This window comes from Bacillus rossius, chromosome 7, assembly GCF_032445375.1.
Source record: "Bacillus rossius redtenbacheri isolate Brsri chromosome 7, Brsri_v3, whole genome shotgun sequence".
In the NCBI taxonomy this organism is placed as follows: domain Eukaryota; kingdom Metazoa; phylum Arthropoda; class Insecta; order Phasmatodea; family Bacillidae; genus Bacillus; species Bacillus rossius.
The window spans coordinates 45,508,522-45,535,863 of NC_086335.1; the positions used below are offsets into that span (position 1 = coordinate 45,508,522).

At 34.9% G+C, this 27,342-nt stretch overlaps 2 protein-coding genes across 4 annotated transcripts in view; one reads left to right on the top strand and one right to left on the bottom strand.

The window, feature by feature from the left end:
• The window catches only part of LOC134534546 (synaptotagmin-6-like), a 16,233-nt gene extending 14,633 nt beyond the window's left edge, over positions 1-1,600 (bottom strand). Inside the window, exon 1 of the mRNA XM_063373028.1 lies at positions 1,591-1,600. Coding sequence (XP_063229098.1) covers positions 1,591-1,600 — 10 coding nt within the window. The remainder of the gene's footprint in view (positions 1-1,590) is intronic.
• LOC134533958 (glutamyl-tRNA(Gln) amidotransferase subunit A, mitochondrial) lies at positions 8-27,231 on the top strand. 3 transcript variants are annotated; one of them, XM_063371798.1, is made up of 10 exons: positions 8-4,717; positions 18,153-18,219; positions 19,243-19,402; positions 20,024-20,219; positions 21,228-21,458; positions 22,084-22,259; positions 22,947-23,152; positions 23,322-23,536; positions 24,063-24,268; positions 26,894-27,231. In XM_063371798.1, exons 2-10 carry the CDS (start codon positions 18,193-18,195, stop codon positions 27,061-27,063), a joined length of 1,587 nt encoding a protein of 528 aa, XP_063227868.1. In that variant the 5' UTR covers positions 8-4,717; positions 18,153-18,192; the 3' UTR covers positions 27,064-27,231. The 3 variants fall into 3 exon arrangements, with proteins under 3 accessions (XP_063227868.1, XP_063227869.1, XP_063227870.1); XM_063371799.1 differs by having other exon boundaries at positions 8-4,621; XM_063371800.1 differs by lacking the exon at positions 8-4,717 and adding an exon at positions 11,417-11,498.
• The last annotated feature ends 111 nt before the right edge of the window (positions 27,232-27,342 follow it).

Below are 27,342 nucleotides of genomic sequence, written 5' to 3' on the forward strand. Positions count from 1 at the left end.
GGCCCTCTTTTTTGTTGTCTTTAAGTAGTACATGTCCTCTTTTTTATGTTAATCATCTGGTAACCCTAGTTATGAATAACAGATTTATGACAGAAAAATAATAGTGTTTCTGGTGAAAATTTGGAGAGCTGTTACTAAATGAATCTTAGTTGATGTTACTTGTTTACCATTTGCTGTTTTTTGTTCACTCTAAGGTGAAATATGTGGTTGTGATATTATCAAATGCTGAAATTTAATTTTTATTGAGATATGCTATGTATGCTAATGTGGATTTCTTCAGCAAGGGTGCTAATTAGCATGCTCCTAGTAATGTACAGTGTATGTGAATATTAGCTTGTTAGCAAATCTGCATCTATACGGATAGTTCTCCAACGGTGATAAAGAAATGGAAAACTCATGATAATATTATTGAGTTGGTAGTTTAATGTGGATTTTTTATCCAAACATATTAATGTGTTGTTGACTATGACATATCATTATCAAAAAAAAATCTTAAATCCTTTTGGTTTTACCAAATACCGTATAAAATAATACCAGAAAGCTTTTTGGGAGTGTGTGTGTGAAATTACTTAGGGATAGGTGTGTCACACAATATTATATAAAGCCAAAGTTCAATTTATTTTGGTGTAGTGCTAAATTTATTTCTTTTTTATGAGGAAATTATATGGAATTTAATTTTTTAATGTAGCAATATAAAATTATATTGGTTAGAGAAAAGTTTTCATTTTCACATTGTTGGTATCGCTAATTTAAACATATACATTGTTAATATTGGACACACCCCCTACCGTCAATTAAACTGGCGTAACGACAATAATTTTTGGCACAAAACACAGTTTAATTCCTTATCATAGTTGCTAACACACGTCAAAAAATTTGTGCTCATAAATAAATCACTGAGATAACTTTTTCCTTCAATGAAACAATCTGTACTTTTTCCTAGCATTTGAGTATAAACATAAAAAAAATAATAGGTTTAAATTTTTTGGCCTGATTGATTAAGAAAACCGAGCTGGTGAAAAGTAAACTATAGATCAAGATAAAAAAAAAATTTAATTTAAATATATTATTAACGACCTTAATATCTGTTAGTGAATCCTCTCGTTCTTTAAGGTTTGTGTTATATATGAATAGTATATTGTAAATACACACTGTGCATACTTTGTATATTATACAGGTCAACATAGTAAATGTTTTTTATCAGTTCCTATGTTCTTGTTCATCAAAGAAGAGAGTATGCTGTCCTCCAATCCCAGCAGTTTAAACTTGGTTTTGCAATCTTCATTTGTGTCACTGTTTTTAAGCCAAACATGTTTGTTATTTACAGTTAGTACTTTGATACTGCCATTTGAATGTAAAGTGTAATCCTGGCTAGCTATACTGCAGGTAATGATTTTTTTTTTCCTCCTCTTCGTGGTTCCTTGGTGAATGTACTCATTTAGGTGATGTGAATCTTGTGGTGAGAGCAGATACATGTTGGTTTGACCCCTAATTTTGTCTGGGTTCAAAGTTTGGGGGCATAGTTTTGGCAGCCAAGTGGTATCAAGCCTAATTCTTTGTACAAACATGCAAATAAAACATTTGGTTTACCAATTTCCATTCTAAATGAGTTATTCAGATGCTCTTCCTTGTTTCCCACCCACATTTCCGCCACACACTTTTTTAGTTATGCGCAGTCGTTTGGAATAGTAGTATTCCTGACCAAACTACATTTTCAAGATATATTCCTTACTAAGTCATACATTTTTAATAAACAAAATCAGATAAAAATATTTTCCAAAATTTATAGCCTTCGTAACTACTTGTGCAGATTTTTTTTTTACCAAAACAAAGTTCATTGAGCTATTTCATATTTGTTTTCTCAACAGTAATGGAAAAGCGTAAGTTACCAGGGTTATGTTTTTTTTTATTTGCAAAAAGAATTTTTTTTTTATCTTTATGTGCCTTGTAGGAAAAAGTAAACATTAAATATCAAATTTTAAATGACCCAAACACTATTTACTCTGGTGGAGTAATGTGGAGCTGAAAATCCCATTTGTCACATGTCAGTTTAAAAAGTAATATGGTCAGAATGAAAGATCTGCACAAACCAGCTATGAAGTCTAATATGGCAAGCTTCCCCCCCCCCCCCCCACCCCTATTCCCAACAGTATAAGAGTATAACTATCCTTTTCCATAAAAACTCATGCAGGGTTCACACCAGCTATTAACAGGGTCTGTATGTCTCCTTGATAACCTTAAAAAGTTCTGGATAAATATTGATAGTGTGCAGATAATAGATAAACGTGGGTAATGTTCATTTGTTTCATATTTGGTTACATTTGAGACTGCTATGGAAAGTCACCACTCAACATGAATGTGTGTAGTGTAAGTTAGGTTAAGTACAGCTTTCAGGTGTGTGTTTAACTGTTGTTAGTTACATAAACGTTTGGCAGTGTTCAAGAGAACTGGCAGTAGCAAGGCAAGGCTTGAGAGCACGTGTTTTCTCAATTGTGTGTCAAATTTCCGAGTGAGTTATAGGCCTGGAGCCAGGGTTAGGTTCATTGCGCAACAAGTGTACAATGTATCCTTGCAGCTTCTTAGGTGAAACCTTTTTCGCCGTAAGAATTATCCTGCTCTACTAACTTTGAGTCACTGCACAGTCATTATTCCGTCTATTACACCAGCTGATGCTAAAATACCCTTTTTCCCCTCATTAAACCTAACTTCATTCCAGGATAGTAAACCTAGTCACATAAACTAGTTAGTGTTTTTGGGGTGGTTTTGCAGTGGTAGATATGTGATATAAATTGCTTGATAATTTGTTGGAAGAGGGTGTGAGAAAAAAGTGAAGTTGTGTGATAGAATAGGTACTTATGTTAAATAAAAGTTTAGAAAAAAAGTAAATAGCCTCTGAACATTTATGAAGGTGAGATAACTTAAAAAAAAATTTATTGTTTGTGATTTAAGTACAATCAGTAAATAATATATTCTAAATTGGAAAGGTTACAGTGATTACGACTAGTGCAGACTGGATTCAATATCGGCAGTGATAATGTGTTAAAGATTTAGGAAAATCTGATATTGAGAAACGACTAAGAATCCTTGCTATTTCAGCAAGATGTGAATGGAAAAGTATAATTCATAATTTAAAAATCTAATGCAGGTGTTTTTTTATTTTAAAGGTATGGTTAATGGCGAATGAAATGGGGAAAATTTATAGGCAAGACAGCTACCTATGTGATATTGAGTACTGTAAATAAACGATTGAAACCTATGAAATTAGTGAACATTGTTAATTCTGTAAGAATTTGTTAAGTAATTGATTTTTATAATCACTAAATTATATAACAAAATGGCAAATATTGGGGAAGAAAATAGGTCTAATTGGGTTAGTATGTAGAATAGCTGCTTTTGAGAAATAATCTAAATACTTATTCCTGGTGTAAGTTGTATTGGTGTGCATTTTAAAGGATATTACCCAGACATTTGTTATGTATATAGCAGGTACATAAGATAGTATGGTGGGGAGTGGGGAAGATAACTTTATTTTCACATTCAATTATAATTGTGCCGAAATGGATTTATATCTGGAGTAACTGGAAGTGTATTTATATATCATAAAATGTTTACTTTATTATGAATAAATGTCAATATATAACCTATCACTAGTTAAATGCAATATTTTGTGTGAAAAAGGATTTTGACTATGCAGAAACCACAAATGCTTAAATCACAAAACACTATTTAACATACTGTGTTGAAATAGTCTATTTTGCGATGTTTACCAGTATTTAATTTTTTGAATGTGAGACTTTTCGACGCAAGATTTTATCCGTATTGTGAAGGAGACTACAGTCTCACCCGGTCTAGTCTATTCTCTGATACCTGTTGGTAAGTTTTTGAAAGTGAGACTTTGTGAGATTTAATAAGTACCTACCTACCGTATTGTGAAGTAGGTTACAGTCCCACCAGGTGTGGTCTATTTTGTGATACCGGTATTTTATTACTCATAGGTCACCATTTTCCCCACAACTTTTATTTTTCAGTATCATGAAGTTTTCTGATAAATAGGGCACACTGTTAAATTTCAAGTTGTAACGTCTACAGACACTAATTGTTTTGATACTGAAATATTAGTATCACAAAATAGACTAACACGGGGGAGGGGGGGATTATACTCTATTTTGCAATACCAAAAGGTGTGAAATGCGTAAAAATAGAATGTTTATAATTCCCCGCCCAAAAACCCATATTGCCGAGCTTGTCTCTTAAAAAATGAAGGGGTGATAATGACGAAAGTGACGCCATCTTGGTGACATCAAAAGTGTATCATGGGGCTTCCGCGCAACTCCAGCTGCCATAGAAAAGCTTCCAAGGAAACTTCCATCATGGCATAGGGGCTTTACGTTTACACTTCTCTCATATCACAGCTTTCACTTACTATAAACGAAAACGCCACTGTTGATGTGTAACATTTTCTTTTGGCTAGAAATATTTTCTAGAACAAGGAAAATTCATTTATGACTAGAAAATTTTACAATATCAGTTGGCAACACTGATATAATCTAAATACCATGTAAACACGCCGCTGAAGATAAACAATGAGCTAATGAGAGTCCCATGTGTTTTGTGTTGTGTTGTGCGTATCAATTTGTAATGATGCATTTTTGAAATGTTTACTAAAGTTTAGATACACTTGCTGTGTACATAGAAAATAAATAACCTAAAATTCAAGGTAGCTGTCAGTTTAAAATGTTTTAAAAACGTAGTTTATGCGCGTGTGGCTAAAAAGCCGCGACGAATTGTAATTAACCAATTAAATAGTTATTGAAGGGTAATTGTTATCGTTTCAATTTTGGGGGAAAAAAAACTATATGAACAAGTCTTTCAGTACTTGCCCATAATGTGTTACATCTAACCTCGGTAACGAGCAAATTCATGTGTTCTCATGCGGCAAATACACTTACAATACTAAACTTGAACACGAGGTTTAACGTAGAATACTTAAAAATAATGCTGAGCACAAACTTTGTTTTCAACTACATTTCTGGACGCAAATAACACGTAGTTCCGCACATACCACTAGAATTCGCTGCCGGAACAGCTACGTTGACTATTGACTGAGCAGAAATTAGCTCTATCCGGCCGCCCGGGACAGAGAGTTTGTGACAACAGCCTAAGTCATCCCACGCAAATACGGCAATTTCCAACCAAGTTTTAATATTTTTACAACAGAATGAGCTGTCATAATAATAGAGCAGTTACAAGGTGACCTACATACATGAGTTTACTATCAATAAAAATTAAATTTAGAGTGTAAACCATCCTACAGCTTGTCCCAGGAGCCCTGAAGTCCTCCAATGTGTTGTATTCACGGAGTATATCACAAACATTTTTTTCTGCCACTTTGGCTGTTGGTACCGATAGAGCTGATACATAGGTAGAGCCGGCGGATAGAGCTAACTTCTGCTCAGTGACTATTGAATCATTTGATTAGCAGACCAAAATGTTAAACTATATCATAACGGGGCTCTGGTAAAAGTGAAAAAGACGATATAATACTAAACATTGGCTTTGGACTTGATACTTGAAAAGGAATTTTATTAAAATACAGGCCATCTTGTTAAAATTCTTTAATAAGCTATTAATATAACATTTCCCTTTGTGTTTGCAAACTTTGGTGTGCAGACGTGAGTCACATGTAGTTTCTGCAACTGCCGCAAGAAATTTGAAGACCCAGGTGCGCAACAACAGGGGGGGGGGGGGGGGGCAAGGGTATTTTGCCCCCCCTCCCTTCTGAAACCTTGAGGTGGGGGCAAACGGGGGCAAAGAAGGTGCTGTGTAATCAATTTTTAGATAATAAAACTGCTTAAATAGCACCATTTTCCACCTTGAAATACAAATTTTCCCTGGGGAGGACCCCCAGACCCCCCACTTCAATAAGGGGGAACGATGATTCTTTATAATAAGGTATATTGCCCCCCCCCCCCCCCCCCTTCCTTTTAGAAATTTAGTTGTTGCGCCCCTGTGCAGACCTGAATATTAAACTATATAACGAAATTCTCCGATAATGGCAAAAATTGAGACAAAATACAGAACCTTGGCTTTGGACAAGATTTTCAAAAAGGAGTTTTATTACAACACTGCCTATCTTGTTAAAATTCATTAAATAGTAATAGCCTACTATAAAGTTTTCTTTTGGTTTTATGAACTTTGGGAAATGTGTTACACTTGGGTCATTCCATGTCAGTTCATCCAGGTCATTTATTTATTTATTTATTTATTTATAAGCCTCCATTTCTCCAGGCAGCCTGAAGGGGAGTTGTCAATACAAAACACATAGGACACTCACATACAGAACTCAAATTCAGTACAGCGGATATTTTGTCATGGTGCTACCAGCAAATCATATACAGTAGCAATTAATATACAGTTTTGATACATTAAATTATATAACATATATTAAAAAATAAAAACAAAAGTGGGACTTATATACATATGTAGATAGATACAAGACAAGACAGATACAAGTCATAAATAGTCAATGTTTACAGAGCATTTAATATACAAAACAGATACAATAACTATATTTGCAGAGCATTTAATATAATCACTTTTCAAAAAATATGAATCACCCATCTAAAAACTCTTTAACAGAGTAGAATGCTTCTTTAGTTAAAAACTCTTTTAATTCCTTTTTAAATTTCTTATCATTTCTAGTTTTTATCATCTGTCTTGGAAGTTTGTTAATTAATTTTATGCCACAATAGTACGGGCCTTGTGCAAATATATTGGTTCTATGCCCTACTATCTGTAACTTATTTTGACCCCTGGTATTATATTCATGTATATCACTATTTTGTTTAAAATTTATATGTTGAGTTACAAACAATATGGTATGATATATGTACAAGGAGGGGAGTGTAAGAAAGTTTAGCTCCTTGAAGAGAGGTTTGCAATGGTACTTTTTATTTTTACCTTTTATTATTCTTAGTATTTTTTTTTGAAGGCGAAATAATTTAATTGCTTTACTTGAGTTTCCCCAAAAAATAATACCATACTCAAGGATAGATTGAACGTTTGAGAAATATAGAGCTCGGACAGCTTGAGTCGAACAAATATTTTTAATGGTTTGCATAGCATAACACATAGTGCTTAATTTTTTAGAAATAGTGTTTATGTGCACATTCCAGGATAGATTTTTATCAATTACTAAACCAAGAAATTTTATTTCATTTTTAATTTCCAATTTTCTGTTTCCAATAGGCTTAATTTCGTCTTCCAGAATTAAATGTTTTGACCGTGAAAATTTCATTATAGTGGATTTAGAAATGTTGAGGACAAGTTTATTTTTTTGGAACCATTTATTGAGTTCACTTATCACTGTATTTGTTATGTTTATAAAATCTGTTTTTTCAGTTCCTGATATTATTACACTTGTATCATCAGCAAACATAGTTGTTTCACCTTTAATTAATCTTACTGTTTGTGGAAGGTCATTGATAAATAATATAAATAATATTGGCCCCAATATCGAGCCTTGAGGTACACCAATGGTTACTGGATTTTTTTGCGAAATGTATTCTATTAATCTTCCATTGTTATTTCTATGAGTAATTGCTGTAACTTGATAACGGTTATGTAAATATGATTGAAATATTTTAAGTGGTACTCCTCTTACCCCATATGATTCTAATTTTGTAATTAACAACTTATGATCTACACAATCAAAAGCCTTAGAGAGATCAGCAAAAATACCTAAGACATGGTTTTGTTTATCGAAAGAGTCAACTACTTTGTTTATAAAGTGATATATTGCTTGTTCTGTTGATTTCCCTTTTAAAAAGCCAAACTGATTTGGTGATATTATTTTATATTTTTCTAAAAATGCTATTAACTGGTGGGCAATGATTTTTTCAAGAATTTTTGAGAAAGAAGAAAGTACTGCAATAGGCCTATAATTGGTCATACTAGTAGCTTCTCCCTTTTTGTGGATCGGGATTATTTTAGCCCACTTTAGCCTATCAGGAAACACTCCGTTTAGTAAACAATGATTAAAAATATATGTTAGTGGATACTTAATGGCATGACAGCATTTTTTTATTATGGTCATAGGTATTTCATCTAAGCCAGCTGAATTCTTTGCTTTTAGAATGTTTACTATTTTAAGTATATCATTTTCAGTAATTGGATTGAAAATTATAGATTCTTGGTTTATGTTTATTGAACCTTTGTCTTTTTGAGGGATGGTAATATCAGCTATTTGTGGGTCAGCTTGCCTTACTAGTTCATGAGGTACTGTTGTAAAAAATTTATTAAACTCATTGACAATTATAATTGGATTTTCAACTAGGCAGTCCTTTATTTTTAGAGATAGATTTACATGGCAGTGACCTTGTTTAGTTTCTTGTTTTATTAAATTCCACATTTGTTTACACTTATTAGGTGCTTTATCTATTATATTATTATTATATAGCTTTTTAGCTGTATTAATTAACTCTTTATATATCTTTTCATAATTTTTAATATATATTTTTTGACTTTCACTTATATTTCTCCTTTTTTCTTGGTAGAGTGATCTAAGTCTATTGTATGAAATGTGAAGTCCTCTAGTCATCCATTTGTTGGAAGTGTTGTTTTTATCCTTTACTGTTACTTTTGGGAAGGCTCGTTCAAATATCCGTGAGAATGTGTTGGAAAACACATTCCACGCCATATTAGAGTCATTCTGAGAGTATACCTCGTGCCAGTTCTCCTTCTGTAGCAGGTTATTGAAAAGAGTAATTTTATCATCATTAAATTTTCTTATATTGTAAGTTGTAAACAACTTTTTAATTTTGATATTACTATCTAAAATAGATTTTTCTAGTGCAATGATTTGGGCATCATGATCAGACAGGGCTGTTACATAGTTTAGAGATGTGTAGTGTATGTGATTTATGTTTGTTATGATGTTATCTAGGGTGCTTCTATTTGAGTAGGTTATTCTAGTGGGTTCAGAAATTGAGCATTTTAAGTTAAATTGTAGGAGGAGGTTCTTGAAAGTGTCTGTTTTATTATTACTTTCACTCATATTAATATTAAAGTCTCCACAGATTATTTGATATCTGCTCTGTTTCCTTGTCATAACTAAGATTTTTTCAATACTTGTGAAAAAATTTTTTAAGTTAGAGGTAATAGGTGATCTATAAACTACAATAATACAAGATTTTAGATGAGGTAGTATTACACAACCTGCCTCGATAACCTTATCCTGGCACCAGTTTTCCAGTTTTAAGACTTTGAAGGCTGTGTTGTTTTTTACATAGATGCAGACTCCACCCCCACTAACTTTATCTCTACAATAGCTTGTTGCAAGTACATATTTATCGAAATGACAACAGGAAATCTCTTCCTGTTTTAACCAATGCTCTGATAAACATAGAATGTCAGGTTGCAGCAAGTATAGAATATTTTCAAGTTCAATTTTTTTATTTCTCAAACTGCGCATGTTTTGGTGCATGATAGTAAATTTTTCAGATAAACTTGGCGTGGAAGCATTTGAGAGTTTAGAGTTTCGTATGGTGTGATTTTGAGGTTGGTTAACTTTAACTTTAAATGCAAGGGGTGTGCATTTATTTTCCTTTAAAAGATTTAATCTAAAAAAGGTGGCTTCATGTTTTTATTTTTATTTCCAAGTAGCCATTTATCAAGAAAAGTAGATTTTTTATTGTTGGGTTGTAGTTGGGGACTATGATTGACTGTTTTATTTTTAACAAGGTTTTTTCCACTTGCTAACCAGTGTTCTAAGAAAGTGGGTTTATCATGCTGATGTTGTTTAACCATTTTAAAAATACTGCAAATTTTGGATGCTACATAAGATTTCCCAGTTCTATTGAGATGTTGTCCATGAGTAGTGTGCATGTCTCGACTAACATCAGTTACATCAATAAAATTTACATTTGTGTAAAGCATGCAAACACCCTTGATTTTACTATTAGTTGTTTTGATTGCTTGGTTAACACAAGAGTTTGGGACCAAATCGTGCCTGTGAGGTAAACTTACGACCACTACTGTTTTCTCCTTTAGCGATTCCAGGCTTTCTTCAAGTAGATGCACCGCTCGGTCTCCTTGATCCCTTGCCACATCGTTAGAACCTCCTATAATCACCACACTGTTATATGTTTGTAGGCATTTGGGGTCTTCTTTTAAACACCGAAGAACTTCTTGTGGTGGAGCTCCTGGTTTTGCAAATCCTATTGCATTTATGTCTTGATACCTACCATCTCAGATTTTAATGAAATTTTTTGTACTTGCTACTAAATCTAAGTTATTAATTTATGCCAAATATTTTCTCCCTAGGCCAAGTAGATTTAGAGAAAAAAATTGTTAAAGATTGTTAAAGTTCCCATATTTGTCACAAAGAGGATGATGCTGATGACAACAGATTGTAAGCAAAAAATTCACAACTGTTTAACTAATGGCCCCATCAACATCAATTTTTTTTCTCTAAGGTATAATGCTATGTTCATTATATAAAAAAAATATTAGCTCAATATTTAACTACCTCAGTAGAAAAAAAAATATTAATATTTCATTGAATGAAATTTTACGTTAATCGCATAAATAAGCAGTAACACCCAAAGGCAGTGATATTATCAAATATGTTTTTAGTTTAAAAGATACCACTAAGTGTATCCTACAAAGTTATGAAAGGTGAACAATGGCTTTTTGACTGCTAAGATAACTATAGGCTACTAATCAAGGTGTAAAATTTTCATTACAAGTGTATATGCACAAATGGCTTGGAAATTTTTTTTAACACAGCATATTCAGAATAGTGTCAGGTCGGGATTGTGGTGAATCATTCCTTGATTAGTAAAAAAAATAAAATTAAGTTTTATATTGTTATAATTTGTAGTAGGTGGGCTTTGCCAATGTTAACATAACGATAACCTAAAATTGACAAACACTGCAACTCTGCACACTGGCAAAACTATTTTGTGATAATGTATAAGGTAATAACAGATGTTTTTTCTATGTTTTCATACAAATAATTTTTTTTTCTCAATACTGTACACATAATTTCAATTTTTAGCATGATTTTAGCCAAAAAAAATTTTGTATCCTAAACAGAGGAAATGTTTACAATTTTTTTTGGACGGAAACCAATGCAGCATACTTAGTATATTGTTTAATCTTTGAAATAAAATGTTTGGTTTTCTGTATTTTTTATTAGTTTTTTAAGGATATTTAAAAATTCTTAAAAGCAGTGACATAAGATAATTTGACTAGGTGAAAATTGCAGTAAATAAAAGCGTGAGTCAGTTGGTATACCTGTATGTAGGTCTATTTTTGTGCTAGTCATTATTGGCATGCAATTTGTTACTGTTTAAGTAACATGCATTGAAATGGATGGAAATATTGAAAAGTGTAGTGTAGGCCAATTACATGATTTGGAATGTCATAAAACAAGTTATGTCAAACAACAGGGATTTTCAAACTTAGAAGAGCTATCAGAAAATGACAAGGAACTGGTATGTTGGAGAGCAGATGTGTCTTTGCAAAATCTACAAAGTCTTTGTTTTCATCACAAATATTATTACTTGAATAAGTATGAAGGTTTTCAAGTATCATGTTGCAACCCATTTCAAAATCATAACATTTGTGTGAAAAAATCTTTGCGTAAAGTCACTTATAACCTTGCTCACCAGTTAAAAATGAAAAATGTTAATGTGTGTCCAGGTCAAAAGTTATGCCCTCAGTGCAGAAAAACAGCCATGGATATTGCTGACAATTCAACTGACGAGTCAGAAGGTATTGCATCAGTGAGGAATTGTGTAGATATTGAAAAGTCCAGCAAAGAAGTAAATAAAAGCTTAAGTGAGTTAGGTTTGTCTCCTATAAAAGTTCACAGTTTGTCATCTCATCGGAAGCCAGTATATGCCAAAAGAAAACTCAAAGCTGCTAATTCAGCTCTCAAATGCAAAATATCGAAAGTACTAGCTATTTCATCACAAGACTCCTCAAATGATAGTGATGATGTGCAATCAACTATGGAATGGAAACAAAAAGCTGTAGAGTATGATGAATTAATTACCTTGATTAAGCAAAAAGTACCACAAGTAAACAGAAACAAGAAAATACAAATGCTTACACTTATTCCATCTTCATGGTCTAGAAAAAAAGTATCCCAAGAATTTAAGGTATCTGAATATGTAGTGCGACAGTCAAGAAAGCTTCGAGAAGAAAGAGGGATATTTGCACAGCCGGATCCAAGGAATGGAAAAACACTCTCCCCTGATACAGTTAAACTAGTTACTGAATTTTATGAGGATGATGAATATTCCAGGTTATTGCCAGGCATGAAAGACAAAGTGAGTGTGAGAAAAAATGAGCATGTACAAAAAAGACTTGTACTATGCAATTTGAAAGAATTATATCAGCAATTCAAACACAAATATCCATGCATTAAGGTTGGGTTTTCCAAGTTTTGTTCTTTAAGGCCCAAATATTGTGTTTTGGCAGGTTCTTCTGGAACACATTCAGTATGTGTTTGTACTATACATCAGAATGTCCAACTGCTAATCAGCGCTATACAAATGGAAGAGTCATATCATGACCTTATCAATATGGTGGTATGTAGTACAGAAAATGGAAAGTGTATGTTAAGACATTGTGAAAGCTGTCCAGATGCAAGTATTTTGAAAGTTATCTTGGAAGAAAAATTTGAAGAATATGATCCTGATGATGAGATCGAGTTTTATCAGTGGATATCAGTAGAACGCACAGAGCTGAAAAAATGTCTTGTAGTGCGGGCGAATTTACTGAGCTCATAGTGGATAAAATATGTGACAAAAGCACAGTCTAAATATTTGTCAAAACTTAAATCAACATTACAGTCTGAAACAGCAATAGTTCTAATGGACTTCAGTGAAAATTATTCTTACGTAATTCAAGACGAGGTACAAGGTTATCATTGGACTCATGGTGCTTGTACACTTCACCCTGTTGTCATTTACTACAAAAGTTCTGCTTCACAAACTATAAGTGTTTCAAGTGGTGTTTATGAGTTCTGCTGCAAATATATTGCTAATGTTAACTTTCATTTTATTCCAGAACTTATAATTGCAAATTTACGCCCAAAGTGTGAGCAGCGTTTTTCAACAGGAAAAACTATACCTGGTACAAGGAATTTTCATAACTTTATTCCTTTATCTCAGAATAAAATTGGTGCTAAAAGAACAAGTCTAGAAGACCACTTTTCTCTGATATTTGACTTTGGACAGCAATTGCAAATTCAGCAACAACTACGAATACATTGTTATGTCGCTTGCATCTATGATAAAAAGTGGTATGTTGGTATTGTACAAAGTATTAGTGAAGAAGAAGGTGATGTTTTAGTGCAATTCATGCATCCAAATGGTCCATCAAGTTCATTTTTCTGGCCCTCGCGCATCGATGAGTGCAATGTTCCACTTCCACATGTATTACATGTATTAGATGCTCCGACAACTACAAGTTCTGCCAGAAATTACATTTTTTCTGGAAGTGACATGGACATCTGTGAAGCTAAATGCCTTTCATTCAAAGATGCTAATTATGAACACTAAATGTGTGTTTATAATAAGAGCTTAATGATAGATTATTCTAAAGTAAAGGTAATGGTAATGTTAATTGCATATTTTTTATTTATGCTACTGGACTAATAGTGCATCATAGTTATGGAAGAAACAAGAAAGCCAAAACTATACTTTGTATATTCAAAGAGTACTATCTTGACATCCTGTAAACAAGTTTTGGATTGGTTTTCACATCTGCTTCTTCTTATATGCAGTAATTTCAAATGTGTTATTTTCATAAAAGAAAAATGACATTTTATTGGTTTATATCCAATATTTTAAATTTTTGGTTAACCTCATTTTATTTTTTTATCATTTATGTTAATATATGTTTCTTGAGCTAAAAAACAAAAAAATATTTATGCTTCTAGCATGTTTTATAACAGTTATATTGATATTTTAACATTCTTGTACATTTGTATATCTGGAGTGTCAAAGTAGAACACATGATATTCATGCCTTACTTTGACAGGCCATAACTTTTAAACCATTTCTGATATTTATTTAAGATTTTGTTTCATTTCTTACAAGTACAAAAACTTTACACAGAAAATTTTTTTGTGAATTCTGAGGTGATGGGTTTCATTTCACCAAATTTTTGGATGAACTGACATGGAATGACCCACTTATAAAAAAAATTATAAAAATATTTGTGTTGTGTATTGAAGTGAACCATCTTAGCTCTCACTATACGGCATATGGTGGGAGTAATTTCAAGAATGTGATGGAAGTCAAGGAATGGAATTATGTAACAACCATGGTGCTGCTATCTGTGGTGGATGGTGCAAACCAAAGTTCACAAAAACAAAGGAAAACTTTATAGTATTAACTGTTTAATAAATTTCAACAAGATGGCGAGTTTTGTATTAAAATTTCTTGTCATAAAATCAGTTCCAAAGCCAGGGTTTAGCACTTATTTAAGTCTTTTTTGGCTTTATTGGACCCCTTTCATTAAATAGTTTAAAATTTAGATCTGCAAATCTATTTTTTCAATCGTGGAATTAGCACTTCTGCACCAAATTCTAGCAGTGGGCACGGAAACTACGTGTGATATTCGTTTAGAAATGTAGTTGAAAACACATTTTGGGTATACACCTATCCCTCACTTAACACGTCTTCAGATTGCATGGATTAATTTAGCGCGAAGTGAATTTTACTGTCACAGTCTTGAATAGAACATCTGTAAATTTCAGTTAGCACAAAAAAGCTTGGCAGGCAAAAAAAAAAGTCGAGCACGATGCCACGAAGTCTGTTTCAACTTCTGTAAACAACAGATGTGTCGTGGGATACAGGTAGCCAAGCAAGGGGGGAAGAGATTCGCGCGGTCTGTCTTCGCTATTGGCTGTTGTACAAACATCACCTACGGCAAGTTAAATTGCAGCTATGGAGTGTAAAGCACCAAATGTTTTTACGTCCGCGCGTATGCCGCTTTGCTGTACCGTTGTCGCCTGGCCAAAATCCGGGCACGGAACTCAGTCCAGCCAGTGGCAGGGAATTCACTCAAACAAACGCAACGTCTGCCCATTCATCTGTCTGTAACTGTACATGCTTGATCACTCATAATGCATCGTGTTCATGTATTTGAGACAAAATTAGAAGTATTATGGCGTGCAGATTGTCATGAAGGTCACGCTTATGTTGGTCACACTTTAGTTTTAAGCAAGTCAACTGCACACAATAGTACGAATTAAGGACTCTTACCAAACGTTTATATAAGTTTGATGCTGTTGGTTGTACTAGCGGAAATATATTTGAAATTAGATATCGGGACAGAAACAAACAGATGATTCACGTGAAAAGGGTTGTTAAATGAATGTTTCAATGAAAAAAATAATCATTGGCCTGACAGGATTGGTGTGAACCAGGTAGTGATACGCGATAAGCACTTTAATTTTTTAAAAATAAAAATGTAACCATCCGGACAGTAATATCGGTTTCACTGACAGTAAAGGATGGTTTGGAAAGGTGCGTGACGTGAGTTGAATGTCACGCCCAGGCGGGCAAGTCAGCCAGCCGACTGACGATAAAGTACATAACCATGTATCTTCCGTTACGGTGTGTAATATTTGTCATACAAAGTGCGATTGGAGGCATATAAAGATAAATGGTGTGACATATTTATAGTTGAGTGTTATTCAACGTATTTATATTACGTAAAGTATATTTTCCTACACAATTTTGGAACACATTAAATAAATTAGCCTTGCTATTTGTGGAAACTAATGCTTCAGAATACACAATTTTGAATAACACGAGCATTTTTAGGAACAAATTAGTCGTGCTAAGTGAGGGATAGGTGTATTTCTCATGCTCAGCATATTTTAAAGAATTCTGTGTTAAATTTTTTGTTAGGGTTTCGTGTTCTAAGTGTGTTTGCAACTTGAGAACACATAAATTTGCTCGTTACAGAGGTTAGATTTCACACAGTACTGGCAAGTACTGAAAGACTCGCTCACTTTTTTCTTGTAATTTTACTATTGATTATCTAAATGAATACTGCAATAAGTTGTTTACCTATAATTAGTAGTTTCAAAGTTGGTTAGCTACATTTAAAATGGATAACTCTAATTTAGTGGCTTTTCCATGAATAAAATAATAAAAATTCTCAATGTTTTTTTGTAACACTATAAACTTTACTCTATTTACCTTGGAAAGAGTATTTCATAATTTATACTGGCTTCTGAGAAATTACCATTTATACGTTATGATAGACTGCGCAATTGTGTGGCCTTACCATGTTGTGCTTTATTTTTTGCTAGCAGCGTAGCCGAGACTATTTTCAACAAGAAATTGGCCTTAAAGGCTGTGTTTTCTATGGTAACGTAAATTTATTTTGTGCTATTTTAGCACATTCGATACTGTTTTACACGAGAGATTGGTCTGATTGTTGTCGCCGTCCTACTGTTTACTTGATACTAGCTGCTACTTGATCCTGTGGTTCCCCAGAGATCCTTACGATCATAGCATAGCTGAGGCTGTTTTAAAAGAGACAAGGATATTTAATGTCAGTACGTCACGGCCAGAGCCAAGATTGTTTTTCACACTAATTGGTTTTCCACCCTAATTGAGTCTGTCTTTTAGAAAATAGCTTGGGCTTCACTGTATTTATTCCTAAGAAACTCTGGATAACCACAGTATTGTTTTGCAGCTAGTATCATGTAATCAGAAGGGCAGCGATAACAGGATCAGGTATATCTCGCGTTGAAAACAGTCTCAGCTAAATTATTAAAGCACAAAATAAATATGTTACTATAGAAAGCACAGCCAATTTCTTGCAGAAAACAGTTTTGGCTACGCTTACAACAAATATAGCAGCACAACATGGCAATGTCCACGTCATTGTACAGGCTATCTAATGTAATCTATTGATGGTAATTTCTCAGAAACCAGTTAGAATTTTGAAACAACGTTTTAGGGTAAATAGTAGTGTTCGAAAAAACAACATTCAGAATTTTATTAATTTATTTACGGAAAAACCGCAATGTAAGAAATTTAATTTTAAGGTAGGTAAGCAACATTTAAAACGCCAAAATATTGATTCGTAGATTATATTAGGTTATCTAGCCTACATAGAAAATACTGTAAAAATATGAAAACAGTTGTAGTAAGGTAATAAATATTTATTAAGCCTGTATTTTAAATACATTTTATTAATGTAGTAGACCTAACCATTATTTTTGTTTGTATCCATTTATGTTATCAATATTCATACTTAAAATGTTGTTTATGGTTTGTTGGCTAAATTAAAAATAACCCAAAAATAGTGTGGCTGGTTGGTTAGAATGTAGGTTAGCGCCACTTGAATGATCTACTGTGTATATTGTTTTGCGGGTAGTGAAGGACATTCCATTTTGGGAATTTTTTTTAATGTTTTGGTGAGAAAGTAACAATTATCTCATGAAGTTTTATAACATGCCATTCATTAATAACGCTACACATTTTTGGTGTATGCATGTAAAAGAAAACGTAGTTGCCAGTAGTTGTTTAAAAATCTTTAAAATCTTGTTTCAAGTACACCATCTTTTAAGCTAAAGTTTTTGCATTCCCTATCACTAGGTTTTAAATTTTTTTTTTGTTCAAAGTTTCTTCTATGATGTGGATCAGATGTTCTATGTTCACTAAATTCTCGGAATGGACCAATATAAAAAAATGGTGGGTGAGGCAGTAGATTGCCCTTTTGGCATGGCCCAGTTACACATCAACTGTTCTAAAACCAGTCACCATTTAAATGATGCTGCTGCATGATATCAATAAATCTCTAAATATCCTAAAAGTGTTACTTTCAAGTAGGCTGATGTAATTTTAAAAAAATAACACACTAAGAGAAATATTTGTAAGTTTATGAAAATTATTTGACTACTGAAGAAGTTCACATATTGAACAAAATAATACCCTGATAATTGCAGAGAATGCTTGGGAAGCTGTGTTCATATCCCATAGCAACATGAGTTTTTTTAACTGAAAATATAGCTTGTATTAAGATTAAAAAGTGTTGGAATACAATTCTTTGGAAATTTATTTATAATCACTAGTATTATAACACTTTAACATAGTTTTATTTTTTTGCAGTGTTTCATATCAGTGGCTGAAAGGAAGAACTTGCTGAGGTATGCTGTTAACAGAATCAATCAGTCAGGTGAGATGAACCTATGAGCAAATATTTCTGCACCTACCATCTTTTCTTTTAGTTGAGTATGAAAATTTAAAAAAAAGGCATAGCATTAAAATTTGTTTCTCAATGGCCAGCTATGGAGTGAGGTTGCTCAGGGGTAAGAACTAGACAGAATCTAGGTCTATACATCCCTGATTTTGATTTTCCATGGTCTCCCGAAATCATTCCAGGCAAATGTTACGATAGGATCGTAAAATAGGCCTTAGTCGTTTCTTCCCTAATATTCATGCTCCGATTCATGATTAATGATCTTGTTGTTATGAGAAGCTATGCTTATATGTAAATGTGTATGTATGTGAATATAATGTAGTATATCTATGAATTGTATGATACATATACATACGGATATATATATAAACTAATTGGACCAACCAGCATGTTTGTTTGCTGAGTTGTGATCAAAATTTCATTGACATACCATAGTGAGATCTTCATTGTTACAATTGTTACATTGTTTACACAGATACTTACTTCATGAATTAAAATCAATCTATGAACATTTTAAAACAACCGAATTCATAAATTTTTAGTAAATTTCCATGTTCATATCTGCTTTTAAGACAACATGGAATTTAATTTGTTCATCATTATTGTAATTTGAGTTCTAAATTAAAGACAACTTCTGATGAAAGAAAACCTTAAATAGAAGACAATCCGAAAATAATTCCTGGAAATGTAGAAAATATGAATTAAAGTTTCAAATCAAAGCCAAAACAAAATTAAATATGACCCCAATAGTAAGTTAAAGGTTTTCACAAGATAAATAAAATTAATAATTCATAAATGTTAAATTTATGAATTGAAGACTTAGAATTAATCTTGCCACAATTTAAAAATGGTTTTGAACTAAAGACAGTATATGGAAAAAGTACTCGTAAAAATATATATATTTTTTTTTAATACAAAGAAACTATAATATAATTACTTTTTGTGTCTGAATTATCTATTATGTGAAAATGCATACCACCCGACTGTCATGTATTTCAGGTGGGCGCAAAGCTGAAGGCTGGAAGCCTACTATCTTCAGACTTGTGTGCCTTATGCCTGTCGAGAGCCAAGTACATAAAGCCTCTGAACGCCTTTGTCACGTTGCTCAACGATCATGCGACCCAAAAGGCGGAGGAGTCTACCGCGAGACACAGGAGAGGTAAGTGCCTTCACGTTGTAATGCTGTAGTGTTTCAGCCTGACATACAATTTAACTTGAGCTAGCCGGAGGTGGTGGGTGGTGACAAACTGGCAAAATTGCTCATTTTGCATGGCTGTGGTCCATAGAGCACCTCGGAATCAAGACCTTTATGTATATAGTATCTTTTTCATTGATTTTTTTTTATCTGTGACATTTTGATTCCATTTTATAAAGTTTGGTACGTATCTCATGTATTATTATCTTTGCCATATACTTACTTTAATTAATCCAAGTATAATTATTGTTCCAAATTTTTAGTTGGGGATGTTTCGAAGGTTGTGTGGAGAAGCATGTTCACATTAACTACATACAAATTAATTTTTTTAGTAGGTAAGTACTTTAGCATAGCCAGCAGAGAAATACAAGTTGGGTCATATCAACCAAGATAGGTTTTTTTGGTGTACAAATAAACATAATTTAAGCAAGTGATGCTGACTTCTCAACAGACACCATTCCTTCTTGTTCTGCTTCAAAACCAGTTCTGCCAAACAACCACATTCATTTAGTCTTCCTTTCTGCTTTTTCACCCTTTTTTTAAATACAGATCACTGTTATTGTTGATAAATGTTTGTGAGTGCAGGCATTCGAAAAGGCCCGCTGGATGGCATAACGCTGGCCGTGAAAGATAACTTCTGTATGAAAGGTGCTCCTACAACATGCTGCTCCCGAATGCTTGAGTCATTCAAGCCACAGTACGATGCTACCGTCGTCAGAAAGCTGCAAGATGCTGGGGCAGTCATCATTGGCAAGTGTAATATGGACGAATTTGCGATGGGGTACGAAATCCTGTTTGTTGTATACCTAAGTTTGATTTTCTCTAGTACCTAATACATACAATTTTATCAAAACAGTTTTATTTCTTTTAAATGATAGTGATGTGCAAAAAGCAGTAAGAAAAATTGTGGTGCATTGTACATAGTTTACTATGTTTAGAGTTGGTGTACGCAGCAGCATTACGATGAATGATGTTTTTAAAACAGTTGACATGGCCGGGCCGTATTGGCGCTGTTTGGTTCCATAGGCTCCGACCTTAGTTTGGCTCTGCCGATTCCTTCCACGCAATACTTTTCGATCAAACTAAGGAGCTCAGCACACAAGACATTTGATGTGCACTATGTGTACAGTTGATAAAAATGAAAACATCTAGACCTTTCTTTTCAGTCTTCTTTACACTCTACAAAAAAAAAAATTTTTTGTTTACAAATTTATGTACTCTTATTTACCTATAATTGAACTAATGCAAATTTAATTTCTCACCATACACCAAAGTTTGAAAACCACTGTGTTAATTTTTGACATATTTCATTTAGTAGTACTCTAATTACCCCATGATGCATTCCACCTCTACTCCTTGCAGTCTCTGTCTCTTAAAAACCTTAGTGTCAAGACATCAAACTCAAATCAATTCATTTACCGTATTTATCCGAAAATAATGCAATTAATTTTTTACCAAAACTTCTGAAACTACTACACGTTACCATGGTTAGATGTTATATATCACTGGTTAGTACTGAAAGACTTGTTCACGTGTTTTTATTTTCTAACTGTGGCTTGGTGTTTCAAAATAGGCCGTGTAAATCACTCTACTGAAGAAAGTGGCACCAGAAAAGCTCTAGTATATACTATACAGAATAAATTTAAATAATTTTCGTGAATTCCACTCCATGAAATCTTTTTCATAAACTTATAATTTAGAGTCAAATGATTTTGGGTGAATACAGTATTTTAAAAAAATTGGGCGCAGGTTATGCGAGTACAGACGTTTTTGTGGATGCTCACAATAGAAGTGGCACTGTCGACTCCATCTTTGGCCCGACGAAGAACGTGTGGCGGTCGGAGCTGAAGTACCGGCTGCGGCAGAGACGTCCGCGAGGGGAGACCACCTCTGAGAGCGGCTCCGCGGCAGCTGGGGTCCACGAGCACTCCCCCTCGCCCAGCGACCCGCCCGACTGGTTCATAAGTGGAGGCAGCTCCGGAGGCAGCGCGGTGGCCGTCGCGTGCGGTGCTGCCTTTGCGTGAGTTCTCCAACCGTGCCTGTCTTCCCAGATACCCTTGTGCTTGGGGCTTATTGCCAGATGTGGATCGAAACCAGCGAACTCATATAGTAAAACCCGCTTAAGGAACTCTTTCTTTTTAGTTTAGAATCATAATTTGAAAAGATCTTATAGTAATAACTGTAATTGTGTGTGTGAAATTTATGTTATAGATAGAAAATGTAGTATACATAAGTCTTTTGCAGCAATAAAAAAATTTTGAAAATTTTTTTTTTAATTTTAACTGTGCTTCTTGACAATAGTCTTAATTTTCTTAAATTGTAACCATAAAAAAATTTTAAAGTCCTATCACTATCACATTCAGGATAAAGGAAAAGCAAATTTTATTATAAGGGAACACTCTGCCTTTAGTAAGTCATCTTCAACTGCTACCAGCCTGTGGCAGGGTCAGCAAAGTAAAATGCTTCCATCTTCCTCTGGCACTCCACCATTCTTGTCCTCTCTACTGCACTCCGTGGTCTTCCTCGGGGTCTTCTTCCTGTGTACTTCAGCTCCATCGCCCTCTTTCAGTAAGTGGAGGTTGTAATCCTAGAATACCAGGTCCGCGTCCCTGGCGCTCAGCTGGTGCGGTCGCGCGTTGTTCCAGCGGGATAGGCTCGGACACCGGGGGCTCGACGAGGAACCCCGCGGCCTACTGCGGCCTCGTGGGGCTGAAGCCGAGCTACGGCCTGGTGTCGAGGCACGGCCTCATCCCGCTCGTCAACTCCATGGACGTCCCTGGCATCCTCGCCAGGACCGTGGATGACGCTGCCTTCGTGCTAGGTGCGTGCTGTGTGTTCTCTAGGCTTCTGCCAATACTGCTGTGTTTTTGTTTTTTTAGAATAAAATTTTAAATTGTTAACGAAAGTAAATTTTTTTTTTAAATTGAATTTAAGGTGGGGTCTCACACGCCATTAAAAATTTGTTTTAGATTTTTTTATAATTATTATTAGGAATGGATTATTTCTGTAAATTTAAAACAATACCTCACTTGCATTTGTTGTCACAAATATTTTCAACAGATATTCACTAAGTGTAATATAATGTTTCTAAAAAAAAGTTGCGCAACTGTTTGTGATTGTTGTCCCGGATGAAACAGCCCAGAGGCAGCATGTGACAACACCAGCAGTACGGTAGCATTCACCACCTAATCCTGTAGGCTGTTCCTTTCCGAAAACATAGGCCAACTGTAACTGCAAAATTCTTAAATAGTCATTGATCTATCCATATGTTAGTTTTTTTTTATAATGAGTGAAAGTTCTTGTAAACTAGGAATTCATAGTATCTAGCTACTTCATAATATATTGCAAACTCATAATCAACAAGTTTAGGGTGACATTTTATTCAAGAGTCACATTATTTTCAGTTAATTGTCATATTTTATTTTGTTTACATTTACTTCAAATATTTGTTTTTTTCGATTCATAGAGTATTCTTTGAGGGTTTAACAATTAATGTTTCTATTTTTAGGTGCTGTAGCTGGCCTTGATGACCTTGATTCAACCACAGTTGAGTCTCACTGCTTGTCGGCCCCCTCACAAGATGAAGTCGATGTGGAGAGGATAACGGTGGGCATCCCCTCAGAGTATCGCTGTGCCGGGCTGTCAGGGGATGTTTTGGAGGCCTGGGACTCTGTTGCAAATCTGCTGGAAGAATCCGGTGCCAAAGTCGTGCAGGTGAATGAAAACTGTAGCATTGCCACTTTGTTTGCTTTCACAATGCTTCAGACACCGGCTGTATTTAAACTTACTTTAGTGATGCTAAGAATGATTCTATTAAAAATTTATAACTGGAACATTTTTTTATGGACATACTGTGTTTCACCTGGGATGTTTGTGTTTTCAGGTCTCGATGCCACACACGCAGCTGTCCATCGCATGCTACTCAGTGCTGAACCAGTGCGAGGTAGCCAGCAACATGGCTCGGTACGATGGCATCGAGTTTGGCTTGAGGGTCGAAGGCAGCACAACCGAGGAGTTGTTTGCTTCGACTCGCAGCGCAGGGTTCAATGATGTTGTCAGGGCCCGCATACTTGTCGGCAACTATTTCCTGCTGCAGAGGTATTGGATCTTGCTGTTGTGGCAAGACTGAACAGCTTACGAACATAAGTTCATTGAATTCTATAACTTATTTCTGGTGTCAATTATTTCATCAAAAAAATTCAATCAACTGAATTTCTGTGTTGTTCGAGCTAAAGTTATTCTCTTGACTTGTTTTAAATTTTTGATTTTCAATTCATTTCCACATGATAGCTATATCTCATAGGAGCTAAATCTACTTATTCTTACAGCCATTAAATTTAATTGTTCATGTTCATTATGTTCATGTTGTGCCTGTAAAGACTAGAAGCATTAATTGTCTAAATCAGATATGTACATCATTTGAAAAGGATCTGGTAGAAAGTTCTCCCATTTAAGAATTAGTAAAAATTAATTGAGTAATGTATGACCAATATATTTTTTTGGGAAAGGGGGTATTGGGGTCATCAGTTCTTCTTACAAATGCATTAATTTAAAAGTAAGTAGTTCATCTGTTTACAGAAATTATTATAGAAGTCTTGGTTTTAAAATTTTTATTTTTATTTAGGAACTATGAGAAGTACTTTGTGCAAGCACAAAAAATCCGCAGTCTTATTGCTCGAGACTTTTCGGAAGTGTGGAACTCGGGAGTCGACGTGCTTTTGACACCAACGACATTGACGACTGCACCAAGGTACAGCGAGTTTGTTGTTGATGACAACAGAACGCAGTGTGCCTTGCAGGACTACTGCACGCAGCCTGCAAACATGGCAGGCAAGTACACATGCACCTGAGATCGCTTCATGCCACACTAAAGTTGCTACCTAGGTAGACATATTTCTCATCCCCCTTAATGGCTATTTAAATCTAAACAAAATCGTTTAGAGTCAACAAGTACAAGTATTATACCTAATTATTGAAGTATGTACAAGAATTGTTTGATTTACATTAAGATACTAACTGAAGGTATGTTTATCCATGTACTAAGCAAGCCATCAAATTAAAAAAATATATTACTGTATAGCAATTGTGATATTTTTTTTCTAACCAGTACAACATGTGAGGTTTTAAGTACTGTATTTATGTGAAAATGATATAACTATGAATATAATGCAACCCCAAACGTTTTGATTATGAGTTTATAAAAAGGATTATGGGGTGTAGTTTGCAATTGAAGTACAAAATTGTTTGAATAAGTAAATTCCATTTTTTTTTTGTGTCACATCATTCGAGTGATTTGAATGGCCTCTTTTGAAACAATGCAAAGCCCCAGGTATAAAAAAATTTTGTTTTATAATTGTAGTTATAAAGCGGTCAGTCATAAAGAATGCAGTGGTATTATGGTCAGGGGGGTGTTTTTCTGTCATTGGGAAAGGGGGAGCGGAGGCCTTCACCAGTAGCCACAGTGAAGAGAAGCAGAAAGGACCCTATGACAAACTACATTTGCATGCTCTCTCTCATCCTGCTTTACAAGAGTTATCCTCTCTCATCTGTCATGCCTTTGCAGAGGTTCAGGAAGCCCTGCACTTACCGTGTTTTATCACAGAATCGTCGCACGCGCGTAATCGTCGCAACCATATTTTTGGCTGTCAAAATTGGGATAAAAAAACTTCTCGCGTAAACGTCGCATGATGTTTTTGGTCCCGCTAGTAGATGCTGAACGCTTTGTGTAGGTATCTTTTCCATATAAAACGATGTATTTTAAAGTATAAAACTAATTTTATTCGTTCATTACCACTTACTTAATAAATTAACGGAAAAATACGACGTTGTTTGGCGTGTAAATTTTCTTACAAAGACGTTTTTAAAAGTTTTTTCCTTTATCTGATCGTCTGCGTCGCCACGGTGTAGGTATAATCTATCATTTAATTTCGGTCATTACCACTTATTTATTTAATTAACGGAAATACAAAGTTGTCTGACGTGTAAATGTTGTTTTAAAGACGTTTTTAAACAGTATTTCCTTTATCTGATTGTCTGCGTTACCGCGGTGTACCGCTTATAAAAATGTAGCCAGCGCATCATTCATGTTTGGTTATGTTGCTTCCCGTATAGAGTGCGCGCACGTAGTCGAATATCGATATCTCGCCGATTGGATCCAACGCGCGCGCTCTCTGTCAGGTGCCAAGTTAACTACATTTGATAGCCCGCATTCTTTCGTGGCAAGTGTGTACACTACGACACGTTAGTTCACGCGTTCGCGTTAGAGTTTTGGTTTTTCTATTTAAGGTTGAAGAAAGGTTTTTGTTAAAGGAATTATTAATATAGATTGTTTGGCGTGCTCTTGTATACTCCGACTTTTTTTAAATAAACGTACTTTCCATGAACGGGATTTGTTTTTATGAATAACTTTACCTAACAAAAAAAAAATTTCCGCACAATGGTCGCACCCCTACTTTTCAAACTTAATTTTATAATAAAATCTGCGACGATCATGCGAGAAAACACGGTAAGTGGCATAAGTGATGCAATGTAGTTTTTCAACTAACGGTTCCCAATGACAAGATACAAGTTTGCGATTATAATGCACTTTTAGTTTCAGCAGTTTTAGTAAAAGTCATCATTATTTTTGGGCAAATAGGACATGTAATCACAAAACATTTACTTAAAAATTAATTCAAGCTTACTTTCATAATAATATTTAATAAGTAAACTATTACTCACTATCTGCTAACAACAAACCATTTAATCACCATTTCATATCAAACCATTTATAATATGAATTATAATGTACGCACACTTCATTTTTAAAAGTTTTTTTCCAGCAAGGAAAAAAAACCATAGGTGCGCCTTAGTATTAGCAGCAGTAAGAAAGTCTTGCAAGTACTAATCCTTAACAGCAAAATTTATGTATCCACAAAACGTGAGCACGTCTCTTAAAATTGTTCCCCACTTCACCTTAGTTCTTTCCTTTCAGAGGAAAAGGGGAAGATAACTCTGAGCTGATGGTAGTAAGTAGGTACCTTGTATGTTAGCAGTTTTATTATAAGTTGTGTTTCTTGAATTAATGTGTGCACATGTAACGGTGCTCAATGAGATGTTTAACAGACGTGAACTTTCCGCCCTCTTGTACGCATTGCTTTTAATACAATCACTGCACCAACACTCGAACCTCTTTCCACCTAGGATGTATGTCCGTGGTCGAGTCATCATGCATGCAAACTACGTACCTAGGCTACAACGAAGCATGTTTGACATGTTCAAAGTGATTTACGTTATAAGCAGTGACAATGTCAGAGTGACAGGAAAAATCCAGAAAACTCGAGGAATCGAAACAGTGTTATGTTATGGTTCTCGGTGCTAGTTGACATGCTGAGAACCAGGACCGACACATCACCAGCGGCAACCCTGAAGAGGCATTGCTGGCTGCTTCAGTGTGTAGTTACTCCTTGGTTCCAGGTGTGCCCGCGGTCACAGTGCCGGTGAAGCTGTCGAAGAACGGCCTGCCCGTCAGCCTCCAGCTCATGGCGCCCCACCTCCGGGACGGGTTCCTGCTGACCGTCGCCAGGTGGCTGGAGCGCAGGGTGTGCTTCCCGGTCCTGGAGCTGGAGGAGCAGAGCGCTGCGTAACGCAAACCAGCGAGCTGTAGCGATTCAGCAGCACGCGCTTCACACGTCCCCAACAAAGTCACCATCTCGTGACTGAGGTCGACGACCTCGGAATACCTGGGTCAAGGGTGGCCGACGTTCAGTTAGTGTGAGCCAGTTACGAACATTAAAAAAACAATTAGCAAATTATTTAATTATTTTTGTACTTTTGTGGTCTCAAGCTGGACTCGCGATGATCTGTCGCTTCCGTCCATTTCCCCTCCGTACATCAGTCGTGTGACCTGAAGCCAATCAGAAGGC

Coding starts and splice junctions, on each gene's coding strand:
- LOC134533958 (XM_063371798.1), top strand. CDS start 18,193: ATGCTGTTAACAGAATCAATCAGTCAG. Junction 19,403..20,023: donor TACCGCGAGACACAGGAGAG/GTAAGTGCCTTC, acceptor TTGTGAGTGCAG/GCATTCGAAAAGGCCCGCTG. Junction 22,260..22,946: donor TGACGCTGCCTTCGTGCTAG/GTGCGTGCTGTG, acceptor TTCTATTTTTAG/GTGCTGTAGCTGGCCTTGAT.